General features: G+C 58.3%; 2 protein-coding genes across 2 annotated transcripts; one reads left to right on the top strand and one right to left on the bottom strand.

The window, feature by feature from the left end:
* Positions 1–1,731: 1,731 nt before the first annotated feature.
* On the top strand, positions 1,732–21,928 carry NTN5 (netrin 5; the record flags this gene model as incomplete). The annotated part of the gene is made up of 8 exons (XM_011374631.1): positions 1,732–1,742; positions 15,287–15,323; positions 17,237–17,870; positions 20,086–20,274; positions 20,413–20,562; positions 20,952–21,005; positions 21,211–21,291; positions 21,789–21,928. Coding segments are annotated over exons 3-8 (1,227 nt in total), but the record flags the coding sequence as incomplete, so codon positions are not given.
* Positions 3,781–4,717, bottom strand: FUT2 (fucosyltransferase 2). The gene is given in 3 exon segments (XM_011374630.1): positions 3,781–4,214; positions 4,217–4,312; positions 4,315–4,717. Coding segments are annotated over 3 exon segments (933 nt in total).
* Position 21,929: the final 1 nt, after the last annotated feature.

Here is a 21,929-nt window from a genome sequence, read left to right on the forward strand (position 1 = left end):
GGGGCACAAACTCTCAGTCACTTTGACCCCAAGGGCAGTCCTGGGAAGAAGGTCACAAGGTAATTCGTTGGGAGCAAAGTGTTTTAAAATGTAGGTTTTATTATTATTCAGGTACGGTGAGGTCGACAGATGAGCAAGCAGGTGCTTGCCATCGAAAAGAGAGTTTGTTATTCTCACAGATCCATGCCATGTAGCCATGCAGAGCCACATGGGGAAGCCCAGGGTCAGCCGGGAGGCAGGAGAGAGGGGAGTCCTGGGTGAGGATATTGTGGTCGCCTCAGGAAGGAACAGACGAGGCAGGTTAAGCTGGCTTCGGGTTGGCTAGTTTGAACAGTTTCGGCAGGCTCTGGAGTCCCTAGTTTTCTGGAACGTGGCTCTGGGGTGATCAAGCGGAGGAAAAGTGGTCTGGAGTATAAAAGCTTGGAAAAGGAAGTGGTTGGGAGTCTGGGCTCTGGACTGGTCGGTTTGCATGTGAAAGGCACGCTCAGGTGAGTTCTTTATTACCTCTAGGGATTGGCTAGTCCTGGGAGGGACAGTCCCTTCAATGTCAGCAAAGCCCCGAATGTCTATGTACCATCGATACGAGGGGAAGAAAAGGCACGATTAATGTACACAGCACACAGTAGCCGGGGCTGGACGAACAGACTTGGTAAGAGGAATCAGAGGGGACCTGGGCCAGCCACCAACAGTGTCCGCTACGGGCGGAAAAGGACAGCAGATCAATTACATGCAACAGGACTCAGAGCCAGTGACATCCCCTTGTCTTGTCAGTTTCCTGATCTGTACCTCCAGCCCAGCGTGGATGAGAGTGTTCACTGCACCTGTCCACGAACTGGACCTGGCATATGAGACGTGCCGATAAATATTAATCACCATTATTAGCTTCTGATTGACAATTCCAGTGCCTCAACGCGTGTAAACGTGTGAGGACATCAGAGACCCACGATCAAAAAGCCAATGGAATGAATGCTTGTTCCATGAAGCAGAGGCGGTCTTCGGTATTTTCTGAGCCCATCCGGTAGGATTTGTCCTTCTTTTCCAGATGAAATCATTGAAGATCAGAGAAAGGGAATGATACACCCAGTGTCGCACAGCTGGGAGGCGTTGGGGTGGGGTTTTAAATCAGATCTATGAGTCCACAGTGTGGCTTCTCAGAGTTGGGGAAAGAAAAATACAACTACAACCAAGAACCTCAATCTCAGCTCTGACGAAGCTCAGACATTCGTACCGAGAGTCCAGTGCAGGGTGATAGGGATTTTTGTGGCGGTGGTACACAGGACCGCAAGGCCGTGACTCCTGGCCAGAAGCTGTGGGAGGATGAACAGGGTGGTCAGAGAAAGGATTTATCCCGAGACTTAAAGGATGAGGAGGAGCTGGTCAGAGGAACCGCCTGGAAAACAGCATCCTCCTGGAGGCAGAACAACAGAGGACTGAAGGTGTGGAGGGTCAGCCGCGGAGGGGAGCGTGTGAGGTCAGAGTTCCTGGAGGAAGGGGTGGGTGACGGCCGGGTCTTGTGGGACCCTCATGTCAGCCTGGTGGGAAAGGGGTGCCGTCAGCCCTGGGGACACCAGGAAGGGATGTGGTGGGCTTCCTCTGTCTGTCTTCATTTCCCTTCAGATACTCCTATGCCTGTATCTCCCCATATCTGTCCCCATCTCTACCTGAATTCGTGCCCTTGTCACTCTCTGTCTCTATCTCGCCTGTATCCAGTGGAGGGCAGCCTTGGGCTACGAGCCTGTGGGGTCTGTGGGCAGGCCCAGAGCAAGTCAGGGGTGGGGCGGCTGAGGAACTCTCTGGAAGGTGGAGATCTGAAGGAAAGCGTGAGTGGAGTGTTTGAATTCGAACCCAGACCCTGAGGTTTGCATCCTGCTTTCTGCGTGGGGCCTGTCACCCAGCCCTTCTGCAGACGTTTCAGTGGCTCCCTCCTGCCCCGGAGAAGAGGGCTGGGCCAACCCAAGGTGTCAGGGAAAACCCAGGGCTGGGAAGCAGGAGGTCAGCTGGGGAGCCCTGAGCAGCCCCCAGGGGACCCCCTGCACCACGCTGCTATCCCATGATCACAAGACTGTGCGAGAATGGACATTTATACACGGTGAGACGAAACATAAAATTTTCACAAGTTACACAGCAGTATTGCGTTTAAATGTATACGCCATGACCCAGAAATTTTACTTCTAATAATATATTCTAAAAAAGCAGTATCGGTATGCACGCACGCATAAAGCTTTCCCACACGACAGCCAATCGTCGCAGATGACAAGGACATTCTCCTTGCCATTATTTATAGTAATGAGAACCAGCAAACAACCTAAAAATAAAAACCTTCGGTTGGAGAATGGATATAACACAGTTGATCAACAGATGGAATCCTTCGCAACCACCAGAGGGATGAGAAAGATGTTTCCTACACAGCAGACGAAAAGACAAAAGCAAGTTGCCAGCGTTTGTGGCATATTCCGTATCCGCGAAACACAAAACGAAGACATGACGTGTGACCTTTTTACACTTCTTCATTTCGTTTTTATTTTTAAAGTTTTAATTTCTTTTATTTTTCTTTTCATGGCCTCGATCTTTTTTTCCTAGATGGCCAAATGTTATGCGTTAAGCATCCGTCTTTTCATGACAAATTCATAATGCCACCCTCGACGTACGTTAAATTCGCGGGTGGCTTTCTGTTCATTTATGACTTTTCTAGGCAGTGCCTTCACGAGCTGGGAACAACGCACTGTTTTATTTATTGAGGCCCGACATTCTTTCTTAACATCTGGTAGAGCCTGCCCTGCTCAGTACTCTCTATTTATGGAATTGTTTAAGTTATTCTATTGTTTAACTCTTTTTTTTATTATTATTATTATTTTATTTTTGGTCTAAAGGGAAGCTTCTGGCCCCCAACTAAAAACGCGAGCATCATCTATACACATTCTGTGAAGCCATAAAGTCATCCTACAGAGCAAGGAGCCATGGATACAACCCTAGGGAGCGCCAGTCCTTAGAAGGAACAGGCCGTAACCATGAACGTGACTTAGTTCAATGAAAACGAGCCTGCAGGCAACAGCCACCATTCAGCTGACGCTTGCTTAACTGAAGAAAGTCCACGGGACCGGACACAGACATGTTGGATTAGGGCCCGCCCTAGTGACTGCATCTTGACTATATCTTCAAAGACCCTGTTTTTAAATAAGGCCACATTCACAGGTACTGGGAGTTAAGATTTCAACGTATCTTTTTGGGGAACACAATCCAATTCATAACAGCTGCCATTTTAAGCAGACAAGCCAGACTCTGATCCTATATAGAATATTACCATCCTGTCCTAGCTCAGGCCCCTGCTGGCTTGTGGTATACGACAACGCTGGAGGGCTTCGGAAGCTTTCCCTCACTCTTGAAAAGGGACCTAAGATAAGAATGAATCTCTTGTTGTAGCCTCGGAGAGAGGTTGTCTGCATGTGACAGCTGGGTATATGGCAGCCCTCTTGGGACCACGAGGGAACCAGTCTAAGAGGAGATAATAGCAGTTCGACAAGATGGATGGCGCTGGGGTCACTGATGATATCGTCGAGCTGCCAAGTTAACTAACCCTGGAGATGTGCCACCCTTGATGCGAGACACATGAATACGTGAATTAAACTCATTAGTTGGGATTTCTGTAACTTGCAGTTGGAAGCATTCTGATACACGAGGGAAGGGTCCAGGTAGGTCCACTTAGTAATGTGCTCCTCATGCCTTGGGACTGATTTTGGGGGAGTCGGAAAGGGAAGAGAGGGTGCCGAGGAAGGGCTAACATCAGTACTTGAGTAACGAGGGTGGATCTGCGGCAATCCCAACCCATTCTGGAAGGAAGGCCGTCTCTGGCTTGAAGACTTTGAGGACGGGACAGTCTGGGAGGGTGCGATTGGCCAGGTAGACGGTCTGTCCACCCACGAGGTAGGCGGCCCAGGTCCCGAACGTCTCAGTGGTCGTGATGGTGTGGTTACACTGTGTGAGTAACGCAGAGTCCTTGGCAGGGAAGCCTTCAATGCCATTGCTGGCAAACACCCCATGGCCCCCGGAGGCGTCCCTGTCCTGCCTACACCAGGCCATGCTGTTGCCAGAGACCACAAAGATGAGGGTGCAGGAGCAAGCCCGGGACCAGCCCAGGGTCTGCTCTAGGGATCACTGTGCAGCCACCAGCCTTTCCACACCTGGGCGTGACCTGAGGTAGCCCCCCAGCACCCGCAGACCCCCGCGAAGGTGCCTGGCAGGCTCTCACTCACCTGCAGGGCCCAGAGGAACTGCCGGGCCTCCTCCCACACATGGTCGTGCAGGGCGAACTCAGGAGGATCTCATCGCAGAGGTGGTGGCAGAAGGTCCAGGAGCAGAGGTGGCCGGCGAGGCGCATGAACTCCCCGGGGACGTGGCGGTACCGCTCCTGCATCCAGTCATCCGGGCGGTGGGTCCGCCACGGGACCCTGCTGGCCGTGGCGCCGCGCAGGACCAGGAGGCTGACCCTGGAGACGGGGCTGGCGCGCTGTGCGTCCGGCCGCCCGTTCGCCCCGGCCACGGCGGGCAGGGTGGAGGACTCGCCCGTCTGATTCCCGGGGCGGCCTATTGCGGTGATCGTCCACACACCCCTGGTTCCAGCGTCTGTAACTCCCACGTGGGCTGAATCTCCAGCAGCCGCTGCTGCAGCGGTGAAGGTGTGAAGCCCAAGAAGTGAGCCGTGGGGAAGAAGGAAGGGCATGGCTGTCGGGGGACAGAGAGCAGGAAACAAACATTAGCTCGGAGCATGGAGGCCCTGGGGTGGCGGGTGAACACGGCAGAATGTGAACAGCGGCACGGTTGTGCGTGCAGACATCGGGTGTGTGTGTGTGTGTGTGTGTGTGTGGATTTACTTTGTGTGTGCGTGTGAATGAGTATGAATACTCAGGCACATGTATGCAGCTTTGTCTTTAGAGTGTGTTATGCGGGTGTGTTCGCACTGGGTTCACACAGGTGTGTTCACAGCTGGGGATACGTGTGCTTGATGGGTGTGCACGTGGTACGTGCATGGAATGAGTGCATTGAACGGATATATGTATATTTGTGTATAGTGCGTGTGAGATTGTGTGCATACGAATGGTCATGTGTCCATTGTGTCGTATGAGTGTGTGTATTATGTACCTATACGTGCGTGCTACATACAGTGTGCAGGTGTTTGGGGACACCTGGCACGTGGCTTGTGTGTATATGAGAGTGTATATGTTTATGTGAGTGTGTACACATCACGTGCACAGACATTGCATGCTTAGTTGTGCGCGCGTACAAACCGTGAGTATACATACGGTTGTATGTGGACAGTACGAGTGTATGAACCTACTATTTGCGGAGGGTCCAGTTTCTAGAGACGTCCATCTTTGTGCGTCCCACCCATGCCTGACCCCTTTGAAGGGAAATTGCTAGCCCATCAAGAACTCAACCACCTGACCTCCTGGCTCTCCCAGCCGCAGTGCACTCACTGGAGGTGGACACCTGGCTGGCTCGCCCGGGGCCTCTCCATTCATGGGCTGTGGCCTATGACAAGTGACCTCACGCACAGCCCAGCCTCCAGACGGTGTCGCGCCCTCGGTACGCGTTTGTGTCCCCCCGAAAAGTTACGCTGAAAGCCTAGCCCCCGCTCAGAACCTCAGGGTGTGACGTCATTGGGAACAGGATCTCTGCAGACACCCTTAGTAAAGATGAGGTCCCACTGGGGTGGGGTGGGCCCTTAGTCCAACACGGTGGGTGACACGGGACCTGCGAGGGGAGGACGCCACGTGACGAGAGAGGCGGAGACTGGCTTCGAGCCTTCAGAACAGTGAGAGAATAAGTTTCTATTATTTTAAGCTCCCCAGTTTGCAATATGTCGTTAGAGCAGCCCTAGGAAATGAATAGCCTATAAAGCACATTTATCAAATAAATAGGTGGAACATTCGATAAAGAAGCACAGGCAGGGGCTGAGCGCTGGGTTAGTTTGGAGACGCCAGGTCTCCGGCTGCCGGGACCCAGGGCCTGTGCCCTGGGCTCGGAACCCAGTGGCCATCAAGAGGAAGACACTGGGACCAAACGAAGCCGGTGTGACCGGGCTGACCCAGGGAAGCTGCCAGAAGCAGAGCAGCCACTGTCCTTCAGGGTTAACCATGGCCGATAGAAGCTGGCGCAGGACCTAACTTGTCAGCATCGCCGCGGGCGATTTATAGTAGTCGCCCGAGCCCGCACAGCCTGTTGAGATTATGTGAGTGTTTTCTTTCCGGAAGATTCTTGGGCCTGTCAGCTTGACTAGGGGCTACCCGCCCACCACCCTCATCCCCTGGGACGTGACTGTATGGAGCCCGACAACCCAGAGGTGCTAATGAAGGTTTCTCTGCTCAGCGGATGCTCGAGATTTGTCGCATGGCCCACAAGATCCAGATGAGGCGCTTCCTCCTCGCCACGGAAAGCGAAGCCTCAGTCCCAGGAGGTCCGCGTGGGACGCGCTGCCTGTCACGACGTCTCAGAGAGGACACCCGGACAGTGGGGACGTGCGCACGCTGTCGCCGTGAGTGCCGACTTCAGGTTCCCACGCTCATCAGCTGTGCGATGCTGGGCAAGCAACGTCATCTCTCCAAGGAGCGACACGGGGCCTGGCACGCAAACGCATGCCGTCGGTTATTGATATTGCCACGTATAAAGAAAGGGTCCTGTTCTGTATGGGCTCTGGGCTGGGCCTGGGGGCGTCTCTACTTTTCACATTGGGTGTACTGGTCATGGTCAAGTGTGGCTCTCAGACCACACAGATCCTAGAACCGGGAGGGGTGGCACACGAATGGGTTGGGGGCAGACGGAGCTGTGCGGGTGGGTGCTGGCTGGGGAGGACCCTCTCTACCAAGCGGACTGTCTCCCTTGGAAATATGGAGTGACAAGCACAGGCAGGGTGGCTGGTGGAGTCGTAGGCTGGGCAGCCAAAGGGTTTTTAGGGCCCAGCGAGTGCGGCCATGTTAAGCCATATCTGAGAGGAACCAGAGAAATCCGTGAGCAGAGCGAATCCAGCTCTGACGACAAAAAGTAAGTAGGACCCTATCAGGGAGAGGTGGAAGGTACCGTCGTGGCCCTGGTGGCTTCCTGGTTCCTGCATTTTCATTCCTGTCCATTTTCATTCCCGCCACAAGTTCCTAGAGACCCCGCCTCTGCCTCTGGGTGCAGATGAACTCTCTGGGGACTGGGGAGCAAGGGGAAGCCACCACAACGAGGAGGGAGCACCCGGGGTGGCTGTGGGGTGGCTCCGTGCCTTCTTCCTAGGAGCTTCTCTCTTCCTTTCCCCGACTAGACTGTGAACGCTTGAAGGGCAAGGGTTAAACCTGGCTCCTCCGTTTGGTCCCTAATCTGCCGAGTATGGGACATGGGATCATGGGGGCCCGAGCGAAATTGTGGGAAGGCAGAGGATGGCGGGAAGAAAGGGAGAGAGAGATGAAGGGAGGGAGGGAGGGAAGAAAAGAGGGAGGAGACAGAGATGGAAAAAGACAGCAAAAGGGAAAGAGAGAGAAATAGACATAAAGAAATGGAGAAAAAGGCAGGGACGGAGCGAGAGAGAGAGAGACAGAGAGAGAGAGACAGAGAGAGAGGGAGAGAGAGAGAGAGAGAGAGAGAGCAGGAAATGAAAAAAAAGCAGATAGACAAAGACTGCGAGAGAAAGATGGAGGCTGAGAGAAAGAAACAGACGAGAACTGAAGGACAGGAGGCGAGGGAGAGACAGACAGAGGGAGAGAGAAGCCACACAGGCAGGCAGGGTGGACTGTCCCCTCTCGGTGCCACCTCTAGCTCCCGCTCTGTTCCAGTTCTCTCTCCAAATCGTCCCTTTCGGCTTCTCTCAGCCTCGGCTTGTTATTATCAGGACGGACGCTGATCCTTCCTTCCCTCTGTGACAGAAGGGACAGTGTTTGTCCTATTCCCTGTGTATCCCCCCCCATAGCCCTTGGAAACTGGGCTCGGCACACAGTAGGTGCTCAGGAAATACATACAGAAGGGATTGTTAAAAATAAGACAACGGGCCCCCAATGGAGTCATTGATGCTAAGTCTCACGTCACTAAACCGAGACTGCGTGACAGTGTCAGCTTCTCCCAGAGAAGGAATCTTCAGTGGGTCAGTCAGGAATCGCCCGGTCATCACTCAGTAGGCCATCTGCCTGAGAGGCCCCTGCTGTCCCTTAAAAGAAGTGACCTTTCCACACCCATCCGCTTTTGCTAATATGAGTGTCTCCTCCCTGCTCCCTTCTGCCTATAAAAGTCTTATTTCTGACGGCTGCTCAGAGCTCCTTTCTCTCTGCTCCACGGGACGCTGCCTGATTCACGAATCATCGAATAAAGCCAGTAAGATTTGCAAATGTACTCAGTTAAAAAAAAAAAAAAAAAAAAAGCTTTTTAAACAGAACATGGCCGCGCCTTCACCTCCGTTCAGTCGCCGTCTGGCTCCATATTGTTTTATTTCCCTCCCTCTCTCATCGAGTCTCTGCCAGCATCTTCCTGCCTCCAGTTTCTCGTTCCCCTATGCCCGCCATTTTTTAAAAAAAATCTCCATTCCTTGAACTTAGAAGGAGAAACAAATGCATCCTGGAAGAACAGCCCTTCACAATGGAATCTCTTAATCCCTAGGCTGGCAGCGCGTGCCCCTGAATGTCCCCTTGAAATTTGTTTATGGCAGACAGAAGGACAATAAGGCTAGTTTTGTTTGGGCAAAAAGAACAATCCAGAACAGGAAGGATGGGCCACTGCAGAGATGCTCCCGATTTTGACCCCAACCTTGACCTCCTTGACCTTGACTGAGGCTGGAGGGAGAGGAGGAGCTGGGCAGAGCCTCACGGGAAGGCACCCAGTGTCCCCGAGCGGGAGCCCTCGCTGGGAAGTTTTGAAAGATTGAGGTTTGGAGAGAAGGTCTGTGAGGTTTGGTCGTGGACTTCTTACTAGCTGTGTGACCTTGACCAAGGACCTTCACCTCTCAGCGTTGTCATCCCAAAGGTGGGGCTGTCCCCAGAGCTGGGTGAGCCCAGCACGCTCCCATTTTTTCTGAAAAAGGTTAATGCTACTATCTCAAATTTATGTCAGGCTTGGACCGAGTGTTCATGTCGCCCCGTCCCCGACAGCATTGTCTTGCTGAATTTTAACGACTCTGCAAGGTGGTGTGGACAAGGAAGAACTGGAACTTTAAGCAAACGTATCCAGTCGGGAGGGCCTGTGGGAGGAGCCAGGGCTTCTGGAAGTTCTCACACTCGCCATAATCCCGAGAACCCCACAGGAAGACCCGTATGTTACAATAAAGCTCTACGGTTCTAACTTCCTTTTCCCCTCTATAAACACCCCCATGTTGGCACGCAGGCCGGAGTGCTCACGTGGCAAGCTGCCGTGCCTGCATACGCTGGGCCGGACTCATTCTTTCCCTTGAATAAATCTTTTTTGGTGACCAGACACATGGTTGATGGTATTTTTCGGTCGACGGTGTAAACACGCCCATTTGAAAGCGAAGGAAACTGAGGCCCAGAAGCTGAAGCTGGTCAGGGGACAGGCCGCGTGCTGCGGACGGGCCAAGGCGGGGTGGGAGGCTGGGGAGGAGGAGGATGTCGGGAAAGTCCCTCGCTGAACCTCTGTAGGGGAAGTCTTGGGGAATGCCAGCAGCTGGAGTCAGGATTCAAGGCTGAGTAGAGGAGGGGCCTGCCTTTCCTGCAGTCCGAGGCCAGGAAGTTCATTCTGAGACATGTCCTAGGTCCCTGCAGCTGCGCCGGGCGCCTCGGCTGAGTGAAAGGAGGGGTCCAGGTCCCTTTCTCCATCCCAGTGCCCTGGAGGTGCCTTTGGGGGATCACAGCAGGATACAGAAGGGAAAGGAGGCCCAACTTCCAACGAGGAATGCAGCCTCTCCTCTCTCTCTGGAGCCCAGCCTCAGCCTCCAGCCTCCCGCGTCTGTCCCCATACCCAGAGCTGGCCCTGCCCCTCCTCCATCCCAGCCCTCACTGGGCTCCCGCAGGCTCCCCCACGGGATAACCCCTCTCCCCTTCCCCTGCCCAGTCCCTCTGCCCAGTGCCACCACCCCGGTGATTTGCAGTTCGGTTTCTCAGCTCTGACACCTCCTCCCTCCCTGCTTCCTGGACTCCACCCCTGGTTTGCTCAGGCCACCCAATTCGATCCCCACCCAGCGGCCTGCTTCCCCCCAACATACCGGGGGTGGCTTGCCCTGTCCATCCCTGGTTCCCCGATACTGGCACTATAATCATAACCCTGAAGAAGAGCTTAAGACAACAATGTGGGGCCACATTTTGAAATGCTCAGCTTTATTCTCTGGCCTAGAACAGAAGGATTCGGGATGGCGGGATCGAGTCGCCTGGGATGGGGTGGGGGTGCATAGCAGGCCTGGGGGTGGGGGTTGCAACCCGGGATCTCTGAGGCCCCCTGGGTACCACGGCGGGTCCTGCCGTCAGTCCCCGGAGGTGGGGGAGCAGCCCCCCAAGAGGGCAGCAGGAAGCTCCAGCTCCTGCCGCCTGCCCTGGTGTTCCCATCTGCACATTCGCTCCCAAGCTGGTACCAGGAAACTGGTGAACAGAGGAGGGGAGGGAGGGAGGGGGCGCAGGCGGCCCGGGGTGGGGGAAGGTAGTGGTGACAGAGGGCTGGGGACTCGTGTAATCCATCTGCAAGGCGGGATGGAGTGGGACGGAGGAGGCACTGGCCTGGGGGGCTGGGGAGGTGGGCGCCTGGGCCGCAAGGTTCTTAAAGGTCACGCCCTTCCCCGGAGCCACGGCTGCGGTGGGCGGAGCTAGGATTCGAGCCCAGGACGTCCTGCCTGGGGGTCCTTGCTCCTAAGTGCGTCTAGCTCCTTCCCATCCTTCAACCCAATGCGTACTTAACAGACTTGAAAGTGGCCGTCATCTGCACGAAGCATCTGGAGCCAGCTGCAGAGAAGGAGGCGGCAGCACAGAACAGGGGCACGCTAGGTGTCACCAAACCAGGTTCGAATCCCGGCTGTGACACATGTAAGCCGAGGGGCTCTGGGTGAGAGACTGACCTTCCCCCGCCTGTGACAGCCGCTGCCTGCTCCACAAGGTCCCTGTGGGTAAGCGGGGAGGCCCTGCGGGAGGGCGCCAGGAGGTTGGCCATTACTGGTAGCCAGTGACTGTGACCCCACAGCCCTCTGTGATGGGGACTGGTCGCAGGCTCGGTCCTGCACAAACACTTTCCACACGCACAGGTCTCCGTGTGGACCTCGGTGTCCCTTTCCCTCGGGTATTCCCTGAGGAGTGGAACTGTGGGGCCGCACGATAACGGTTTCGTGGCCCCAGGAGCCGCGGACGGTGCCCCGCTGCAGCTGCCACGCCACCGCCACCAGCGCTGTGCACGGGCTGCGATGTCTCCAGTCCGCCGACCCTGGCTGCCGCCTGTCCCTGTGGCCACAGGGGATGTGCCGTGCTCTCCCGCACTTCGGAACCACACCCGGACCGCATCCGGCTCCTGCCCTGGGCTCCTGTCCCCGTGATGGGACGGAGTACCTCGTCCTCCGGGATCATTTCCTTTGGAGTCAGTCTCTCCTCCACCTCTCATCTGGGCTCCCTGAGATGGTCCTGTCACCCCGGGTCCCCAGCGAGTCCTGACCGGCTTTCTCTATTCCTGTGGCTCCAGCCCAGGATCCCCCGGCCCCTGCAGAAGTGCGGGATTGCGTGGCCCCCGCTCTCCCTCGTCCGGCTTCCATGTCGCCCCCCTCCAAGGCCTCCTTAAATGCTGGAGTTCTGTGGGCTTTGCCTCAGCTCTCCTCCTATATTCCAAGGCTCCTCACTTTATTAATCTGACCCCTTAGGGAAACCCGAACACCCCTAGACTGTCCTTGAATGTCTCATATTCGACATGAATCCCTAGCAAGGTGAGCTGGCTCTTACCAAGTGAGGACCGTGTACGACACCCCACTCCTGCACTGAGGTACACATAAAAGTCCCCGAATTACGATTTTCGACTTTACAATGGTGCAAAAGCAACATGCATTCAGTAGAAACCGTACTTCCCGTTTTGAATTTTGGTCTTTTCCTGGGCTGGCGACACGTGGTAAGCTGCTCCCCCGTGACGCGGGGCAGAGGCCGCGGGATGATTTGCCCAACCGTGGGCCAGAGTGTGTGTGCCGAACAGTGTGAGGCGGGCCGGGCTAAGCCCTGACATTTGGTAGGTTCGCTGCATTTTCTACTTGCAAAGTTTTGAACTTTATCAGGCCGTACGTAACACCAGTATAAGCCGAGGGGCATCTGTACGGGAAAGGCCTTGCTCACTGCTTTCGTTTCCAAAAAGCGAATTAAATCGGCCCCTGGCCCTCCCTTCTCACTGGTCTGATGACAGTTCTGTCCCAATCCTCATCACACCACCCGCTCAGCGCAGGCCCTGCCTGGGGTCCTACATGCGGCCAGCGAAGGACTCAGCCTCCAGCCAGAGCTGAGCAGGACTGGAATCTGGGACACTGGGGAGGAGAAACCAGCTCAGGACAAAGGCGCCGCCGCCCAGGGCCATCTCCATGGTGCGACCCCGGGTGGTCACACAAGGCCCTGCATCCGAAAGGGCCCTGTGTTCGCTTAATGCTCTGCTCTCGCCATCCAGACATCCTCAGTGCCTTCGAACCAGGCGCCCACATTTTCATTCTGCAGCAGGCTCCGCAAATCCAGAAACCCGGCCTGCTGCACACTCTGTCCCTGAGTCTCAAGAGCGCCCTCTCCTGGCTCTTCACCAGCCTAACAACCGAAAAGCCACACAACGGATCGAGTCAAGTCACAGACGCTTCTGTGGCTCCTGCTGCAGGCCAGGCCCTGGTCTCAGCGCTTACTCCCTGGGCCGCAGTTCCTCGTCGGCCATTGTCCTGAGACCGGTGGCAAACCCCAAACCGAAGTGAACTCACTTAGGGACGAAACCTGACCCGAACCAACGTGCGGCTGTTCGTAGACTTGACTTAGCGCCAATGCCGGTGGTTTCGCCGCAGAAACCGTAACGCTTCAGAACGGGGCGCTGCCCGGGCCGGCCCGAGCTGCCACGTAAGGGACGGTCCGCACAGGGCGACCATGCCGACCGCAGGTTCCGAAGCGCGTCTGGTCTGAGGAGATTCAGATCCGAGACTGCAGGCCTGTGTCTGCTCTGCGAGTCTCTTGGTGCCCCACGGGGCAGGTACATCTGTGTGCCCATTTAACGGGCGAGGAAACTGAGGCGCAGAGAGGCGACAGCTGGGAGAGCTGGAACCGGACTGGAGCCCACGCCGGGCTGCTCAGGAATCTGCGCTCTCGGAACCGTCCTGGGCTTTCTGAGTCCGGCCCGAGGACCAGCACCCGCCACACACTCCGTCCCCTACGCGTGCGGTGTGGCTACCCTGCCTCTGGGGCCTCTGCTACTTCTGGGTCACCAAGATAGGGAGAGAAGGGCCGTGGGTCCCACCCCGCTGAGCCCACCTCGGAGCTGGGAGGCCCTCGCTCCCCGCTGGGGTGCTGTGAGGGTGCCCAGTAGTGGATGACCGCCCCCCCCCCCAGTGTCCTTCCCAACTTGGGGAGTTGTTTCCTCCGTTCTGGCCTCTCGCACCCCTCCCCCTCTCCCCGACACCTTCAGGGGCGCTAATCGCTCAGGCTATTAAGAACAAAAGGATGAGATGGCCTTCCCCCAGGTGACGTTAGCTTAAGAAACCTCTTGTCCCCAGGTGGGAAGGACAGGTAAGACCTCAACCTTCCTTCTGAACTCTCTCCAGCAGCAAAAGCAGCCTTTGCCCCGCCAGGCCCTCGCCCGGGGTTGGTCCTACCTGATAGGCACATGGCTTGAGGGCTTTGGGTCGCATCCCGCAGTGCGCAGTGCGAACGTCCCCTCCAGGCCGCCCCCACCCCCATCCACTTCCCTACTTGCTTTTGCAGTGGGCAAAGCACTTGTCGTCTTCCACCCGTGTTCTAGGATGTAACCACTTAGTATTTTTCTGTGGCAATGTCTCCTCGCGCTAGACCGTGAGGCTGACGAAGGGAGGGGCGTGTGTTTCACGTGTCCACGTGTGCTCTGCAGTGTGACACGCAAAGGATACTTGCTGAATGGATGAGTGCCACGAATACAGGACTACGTCACTGTCCCTCATGCAGCCCACCCTGAGATTTGATGTGCCCCCCTCTGATCTGGGGGTGTCTCTGCCCCCAATCCCTTTCTCTTGCAACTCACTCCTCACAGCTTTCAAATTTGATGTCCCTGTCCTTGTGAGGTCACCTGGATTGCTTTGGCCATGCCTTCCCACCATCCTCAGGGCAGGGTCCAGACAGTGGGTCCCCCCGTTTGGGTGAGGCCCACGCTGTGCCGTAGTCAAAGCGGGAGGAGGGGAACTCGAGGCCCTGGCAGCACATTCTGTGCCCCATCTTCCCGAGGCCCTTGCTTTTCTCAGCAGAAAGTGATGGAAAACACCATTTTTCTAGTCAACACCATTCGGCGTGTGACAGAGTTGCCAGCCACATTTACGTGGCAGTTTCCCAGCAGAAGCAGTAAGGCCTCGCAAGCACCTGGCCATCGGGGAGGCTGCCCTTGAGCTTTGTGCACCTCGGTCTCCCCACCTTCTCCCTCCAGCCGCTAGAAGCACTGAGGCCGAGGCTGTCCACTTCACCTCCGTCCCCACCATCCTAGACAGCAGCCCACGTCTCTGGGTTCCCCGGGGCTGGTCCGACCCTTCCAAGAACACTGGTTTTTAGGGCTTGGCAGCAACTGACCTTAACGCTCAGTTAGTTAACTCACAGCGGACAGAAATTTCCAGAGGGGAGGAGGGGCTGGCTGGGGTTGCAGAGCCAGAGGCCAATGTCCCACCTCAGTGTGAGGGGCCCTGACTGCTGCCACCGCGTGGTGGGGCCGAGCTGCGCCCGGTTCACCGTGCTGCACCCGGTTCTGGGGGGTGAGTGTGAGTGCAGTGGGGACGCCGGACCCGGCAAGTCCCCCCCACCCCCCGCCACCAGCCGCTGTCCCATCCTGTTCTACCTGCCTGAGCCTCCTGGGCCAGTCTGCTGGGGCTGCCGGGCTCTTGGCCTCCAAGAGACGAGAGCTCTGGGGTCCCACGCAGTCCCGGGTGGTGTCGCTGGCAGGGGCCCTGTGGGAGAGCGTGGCTACGGGTTGGCGTTGGTGAGGGGATTGGGGCCGGCGGGGGGCCGGGGGGGCGGTGGCGGTGTTGGATTCTGCGGGCTCTGCTCTGAGCGCCCGCCCAGAACCCCCACTAGCCTGGGGCCTGAGAACAGCCACTCAGCACTCACTCCCCAGAGCCCACGCTGGCTGCCGAGCTCCTGCGGAAGGAGGAACACGAACACGTGAGGATCTAACTGCAGAGGACGCTCTCTTCTTGGGTGCAGGTTTGGCCAGCGTCAGGGGTGAAGGGCGGGCGGGGTGCTTGCAAAAAGACCAAGGAAAAGGAGCCTAGCTTCCAGACAGACCCCACGCTGCCCAGATATGGGGGCCCGGCCATGGGTCCGGTGGGAGCACAGCTCGACTGTTCCTTAAAGGGGCTGGGGGTGGGCTCCAGCTTCCAGAAGGAGTAGGGGCTGGGGGCCGGTCATCTGGGTCCCCCAGTGGGCAGGGCTGGCTTCTGGGTCCCCCAGGAGCACTGGGGACTCACGGTCTCGTTGTTCAAGGTGCTAAGGGCCAGACAGTGGTACCCCCTGAACCACCCGCGCACGAGAAGAGAGGCGGGAGATGGGGCTAAGTCCCCGCCAGGGCTGGTGCCGAGGCCTCTGGGCAAATGCCGCCTCCAGAGCGCAAAATGGCGCCAGGCTCCCCAGGAGGGGCGGAGTGGGACGCCCGTCCCCGGGGCAGGGGGGTACTGCACCTGGCCACAGCAGTGGGGACCCTGGGGGCTGTGAAATCAGACCCGGGGAGGGTGTGGCCCCACCCGTGGCCCCAGGTGCCTCGCAGACTCCCGCCCGGGGCCAGATTCAGAGCCAGCGGACTGGGCGGTGGGGCCCAGAAAGGCTCCGAGTCCCTAGACTTGAGTGAGTGACTTTTTAGGGGCTGCTGGCCCCGGAAGGGGAAAGCGGGGAGCAGCTCAGCACCAAGTCCTTCCTGGCTCCTGCCATCCCAGGGGTCTGGACTTCCGGCCCCCTCGGACGCCCTGGCCTCCGGCCCTGCCCTGTCCTTCCTTTCTCTCTCTCCTCCTTTAGGACCCGCCACCCCCATCATCTGTTCCCCCATCTGCTCCGGGGACCTTAGGAAGGGTGGAGATGTGAGAATGTGGGGTCTCAGATCCACGGACCCTGAGGCTCAGGATGGCAGGCTGGGAAGGGAGGGGCTGCGGCCATCAGAGGTCCTCGGAAATCCAAGCATAGTGTCGCCCCACCTGGAGTCCTAAGGGGAACCCCGGAGCTACCTTCGTAACCCCACAGGGCTTCCGTCCCCACTCCCAGCCCCAGAACGACCCAGGCCTGCAGCCCCAGGTGTCCTGGTCCTGTTCCTTAGCGAGCTTCTCTGGTCTTTGCACCTGGGTAGGAAAGGGTTAAGGATGGTGGAGGCTGGGGGTGGTTTGGTGATAATCCCCTCCGTGCCCCTGGTGTGGAGAACAAGGTTAGAGCCCCACGTGGGAACAGGCTCCCCTCTGATCCCCCCGTGGGCCCAGGCCTGGCCTCCTGCTCCCGATTGCCTGCTGGACACCCCGGCCTCTCCCCTCCCCGCTTCCCACGGGCCGGGCTGTCTGTTTTCTCTCCCCGTGCCTGTGAGCCCACCCGCCCGCCTGTCGTCCTGGCCCCCAGTTCCCCCTACTCCCTGTGGCCTCTGGGTGCTTGGCCCCTGCTTATCGAGGCCTCCCGGCCTCCCCTGGTGTCTGTCGTCTCTCCCGTCATCTCTGCCGGCTGTGCCACTGTCCCTTTCTCTATTCCTTTGTCTCTGAGCTTCATCCGTTTCTAAACCTCGCTCTCCTGCAAAGCCCTGACCCTGCGCCGCCGGGTGCTCTCCCTCGGTTTCCCCGTCTGCCCCCCTTGCCCTCTCCCCAAGGCCCCCGGCCCTCGCACTGACAGATCGCTCTGGGGTGTTAAGCTACGGATTAGTTCAGGCAAAATTCTCAATTTCGCTTGCGTTCTTTCCCCTTTGGGTTGTGTAAACAGTAATTCTCCCCAGATGGAACTATTTTCCTCGCTTAGAAGCCATGGGGAGGGGGCTCGGGCTGGGCTGGAGGTGGAATGCGGGGGTCCTCAGGAGGCCTGGGGGAGTGGGGTGGAGGCTGACACTTGAGGGGGCGGCCTGAGACCCTCAGCCTGGCCACTCCTCTCCTGTCCAGGTACTTGCCCCTGCTGGGACCATGCCCGTGACCTTCGCCCTCTTGCTTCTCCTGAGCCGGGCCACCTCGGACCCATGCTACCATCCAGGGGGCCGCCCCCGCTTCTGCCTCCCACCAGTGACCCAGCTGGCTGGCATAGTGGCCTCCTGTCCCCAGGCCTGCGCCTTGTCCGCGGGGGCCACCTGTAACGGCAGTCTGACTCTGGCCCTGGGTGGCCCCTTCCTCCTGACGTCCGTCAGCCTGCGCTTCTGCACTCCAGGACCCCCAGCCCTGGTCCTGTCGGCCGCCTGGGCCACCAGAGGCCCCTGGAGATCACTGTGGCGCAGGCCCGCCTGGCCTGGGGCCTTGGGGGGCCCTGAAAAGGTGACCTTCCGTGCCCCACCTGGCTCTAAGGCCAGTGTGGTGGCCAGCCACCTCCGTGTGGAGTTGGGGGTCCGGGCAGGGCTGGCGGCAGCTGGCGTGAGGGGCCGCTGCCAGTGCCATGGCCACGCCGCCCGCTGCGCTGCCCGCGCCCAGCCCCCCCGCTGCCGCTGCCGCCACCACACCACCGGCCCGGGCTGCGAGAGCTGCCGCCCCTCCCACCGCGACGGGCCCTGGCGGCCCGCCACGCCCCGGCACCCCCGCCCCTGCCTGCGTGAGTCCTGCGCCCGCTCCCCCTTTACCCCCTCACCCCCCGCCCGGCCCCATGCCACTCCCACAGCTGGTCCCTTGTCCCTAAGGAGCAGGATGCTCTCTCCCTCCCCAGAGCCGCCTGCTCCTTGCTTCTCCCCATTCTCCAGCCGGGTCTCCTCTTCGCCTCCCTCTAGAGCCCCCCGACCTGCCTGCCTCACACCTCTGCTGCCCCAGACTTCCGGCTGCCTACCTGCCCATTGGGGGCTCCGGCTTCTCCCCACACTTGATCATGATGACGATATGAGCAATACTTCCTGAGCACCCAGCCCGGGGCCGGCTTGTCGCAGGTGCTCTGGTGACATGTGCCAGGTGGTTGCAGGGAACAGGGCAGCTGGGCCTTTCCTCACTGGCCAGGTCAGCCAGGTGGGGGAAGCGTTTATCTGTTAAATACACACCAGCCATCGGTCGCCTGCTGCGTGCCAGGCAGGCGCTGTCATCGGGCCCGTTTTACAGACGAGGAGACTGAGGCTAGTGTTGGAAAGTCTCTCGCATGAGGACAGTGTCAGCTGCAGGGCCAGAAGCTGAGCTCCAGGGTCTTGGCTTGCCCCCGCCCACTTCCTTTCAGGGATTGTCACTTTGGATGGTCTGGGTCAGAAGACGGAAGTCAGACTGCCTGGGCTCGAATCCCAGTTCCTCTGTACCAACCGTGCGACCCCGGGCAAGGTCTGACCTCTGTGCCTGTTTCCTCGTGTGTAAAACGGGGCAGTAACAGCGCTTCCTCTGTAGGTGGCAGTGACAAGTCAATGAGCTAATTAACATACACAGAGTCCTTAGAGGAAAGCCTCAGCCGGTACCTGGCATGGAAAGAGCTTCCTGAGAGTCTGCCAATGTTACCGTCACCCAGATGAGGAAGGTGAGGCCGGAGGGGACAGTCACATGCCCTAAGCCTCACTGCCAGCAAGGGCAGCACTGGGACTGGGCTCCAGGAGACCGGCCTTTCTAGATGCTGGGCCGTCCCCCAGGCCATGTGGCTGGACCAGTGCTCCCCAGGCCCCGCACGACGCCCTCCCCACTCTACGGTGCTCCCAGACTGGAGCTTCTAGAGTCTGGACCCTTCTCACGCTTCCAGCAGCCCCCCTCGGAGACATACCCCCACCCCGCTCCAGCCAGCAGTCCCCCTCCCCCCTCCCCCCTCCAGTCTGCAGCCCTTGCTAGAGGGTCTGAGTGTGTCGCCAGGCCCTGGGATGTAACTTCATTCCCCTAACAGAGTCCCTCTCCCCCTGTCTCTGTCCCCGCCCACCTCCCTCTCCACCTCCCACACTGGAGTTGGCGTTGTTCCTTAAAGTGCTTCCCCGGTAATTCTGATTAGTGATTAGTAAAGTTTTAGAGCCGCTGCCTTAGAAAAGCTGACCGGTGCTCCGAGGAAAACGTACACGTAACCCTCCCAGGATCCTGCGAGCTGTGAGAAGCGCTGCAGTGTGGTGGCTCAGAGCCCCGACTGTGGAACTCTGCGGCCTGGGTTCCAGTCCTGCCTCTGACCACCCCTTAGGTGCTTACCTTGGGCAGGTGACTTCACCTCTCTGTGCCTGTTTTCACATGTGTAAAACAGAGATGATGACAGCACCAGCCTCACAGAGCTGCAACGCCCAGGCCCTCAGGGCATGGCACCTGGCACCGGAAGCTCTGAAAGGGCAGGTACTATTAGGTTTCGTTTAAATACCGCCTTGAGCGGGCCGATCCTGTCTGACCTCGGAAGCTAAGCAGGGTCGGGCCTGATTAATACTTGGATGGGAGACCACCTAAGAAGACCGGGTGATGTAGGCTTTAAAAAAAAAAGAAAAAAAATGGCTTCGTTTAAACCTCATGAAGTAGATATAGTAATAAGTGTAATTTTACAGCAAAGGAAGCTAAGCTACAAAAAGAAGTCACCTGCCCGAGGAACGGTGGGACGTGAACGCTCGGGGTTTGACTCCATCGCCCGGGCCTGAAGCCACCTCTCTTCTCTAAGCCGCCGCCCCCACCCCCGGTTCCACACAATCAGGAGGCTCATCAGGCCCCTCAGGCTCACCCAGCTCCGGTCCACTGCCCTCATTTTAAAGATAAGAATGAAGAGGTTCTGTGACCCAGGCTGAACGAGGGACCCCAGGCAGTCTCTGTTACACTGTACAGGGGTGGAAAGCTGGGGACCAGGACCGGAAAGCCGGCTCTGATGCACCCCGGCTCCCTCTCGCTCCTAGCCTGCTCCTGCAACCAGCACGCACGCCGCTGCAGGTTCAACTCCGAGCTGTTCAGGCTGTCAGGCGGCCGGAGCGGGGGTGTTTGCGAGCGGTGCCGCCACCACACAGCTGGGCGGCACTGCCACTATTGCCAGCCAGGGTTCTGGAGGGACCCTGACCAGCCGATCACCAGCCGCAAGGCCTGCAGGGGTGAGTGCGGTGGGAAGCCCAGCCTCGGGGGAGAGGGGACAGGACCAGACTCCTGGGTCCGAGGGAGGAGGGGCTGGGGATTTGGGAGGGAGCATCTAGAGCCCAGACACCCGCATCCCAGATCCTCTCTTCACGTAGCCTGCCAGTGCCACCCTATTGGGGCGACAGGTGGCACCTGTAACCAGACCAGCGGGCAGTGCTCCTGCAAGTTAGGGGTCACCGGCCTGACGTGCAACCACTGCGGTCCTGGCTATCAGCAGAGCCGCTCCCCCCGGATGCCCTGCCAGCGTGAGTCCTGAGGGGCCACGAGTCCTAAGTGGGGTGGGAAGGAGATATCTCAGGTCTCCAGTGGACAAGTGTGGCGAGGGCTAGGTCCCTGAAGGGTAGGAGCTAGAGGCCGGATGCTGGACTCTGGGTCCCTGAGGAAGCGGGAACTTTCTCCTCAGTCTCCAGGAGAAAGAGGCTGGAAGCCTGGACTCCTGGGTTTGAGAAGGGGGCTGGGCGGGGGTGTGGTTCAGATTCCTGGGTATGAAGGAAAAAGAGGCTAGGGAGGGAGCCTGGGGGAGAAGGGCAAAGGGTGCTTGCTCTCTTGTGTCTCAAGGGGAGAGATGGCTGTCTGGATTCCTTGGGGCCAGGGGCAGGGACTAAGGTCAAATTTCTCCTTTGGTTTCTCGTAGGAATCCCAGAGGCAACCACCACCCTTGCTACGACCCCTAGTGCTTACAGCTCTGGTAAGACAGGCTGGCGGGAGACCCCAGGCAGCAAGAGGGACTGGGGACGGGCTGACTGCCCACCCTTGGTGGGGACACAGGGGTGGTCCAGTCCAGGATTCAGGCACCCCAGCTGTTCATCAGGATGGAATGCGGGGATGGGCTGGGGCAGAACGCTGTGGCCCAGGCCTCAGGAGCCCACTGCAGACAGCCTGACCCTCCCCAGACCCTGAGTGTCACAACTACTGCAACGTTTCGGGCACCAGGGTACACATGAATCTTCGGAGGTACTGCCAGCAGGATTACGGTGAGTGCTGGGGACAAAAAGAACCCGTGGCTGCACAGGTGCTCTGGCGACTGCCCCCATGCCACCCCCTTTGCTGGCCTTCGTTTTTTTCGTTTTAAATGGGAAGAGTGTTAGATTCTAAAAGGCCTTTCCTGATCTAGAACTTAACGGAGCAGAAGACAAATGCGGGGAAGGGCAGTGGAGGCCGGTGTCTCCGATCCGCCTGTCTCCTTTCTCCCTGTATTCTTGGTCTTGCCACCTTCAGCCTGTCACGTGTGAGGGAAGTGCGTGCCCTCTTGGGGATGGAAGGAGAAAGGGGAGCTGGTTGAATGGAACTGGCCTTTGCTTGGCTTGCCTACCTCAGATCTGAGCCTCAGCCCCATTCCCACAGAAACTCACCCTTCCTGCCGTGATCTCGGAAGCCTGCCCTTGGGTCCTGGGGCCCACCCCATCAGGACTGACCCAAGGGTCCCTGGAGGCTCCCCGCCACCCACGCCTGACATCTCCCCTTCCCGCAGTTCTCCGCGCGCAGGTGCTGGCGTCTGAGGTGGTGAGCCCGGCGTGGTGGCGGCTGGCCTTGCGCGTGCTGGCTGTGTACAAGCAGCAAGCGCGGCCCGTGGGCCGCGGCGGCCGGGAGGCCTGGGTGCCCGGCGCCGACC

Source organism: Pteropus vampyrus, unplaced genomic scaffold, assembly GCF_000151845.1.
Source record: "Pteropus vampyrus isolate Shadow unplaced genomic scaffold, Pvam_2.0 Scaffold250, whole genome shotgun sequence".
In the NCBI taxonomy this organism is placed as follows: Eukaryota; Metazoa; Chordata; class Mammalia; order Chiroptera; family Pteropodidae; genus Pteropus; species Pteropus vampyrus.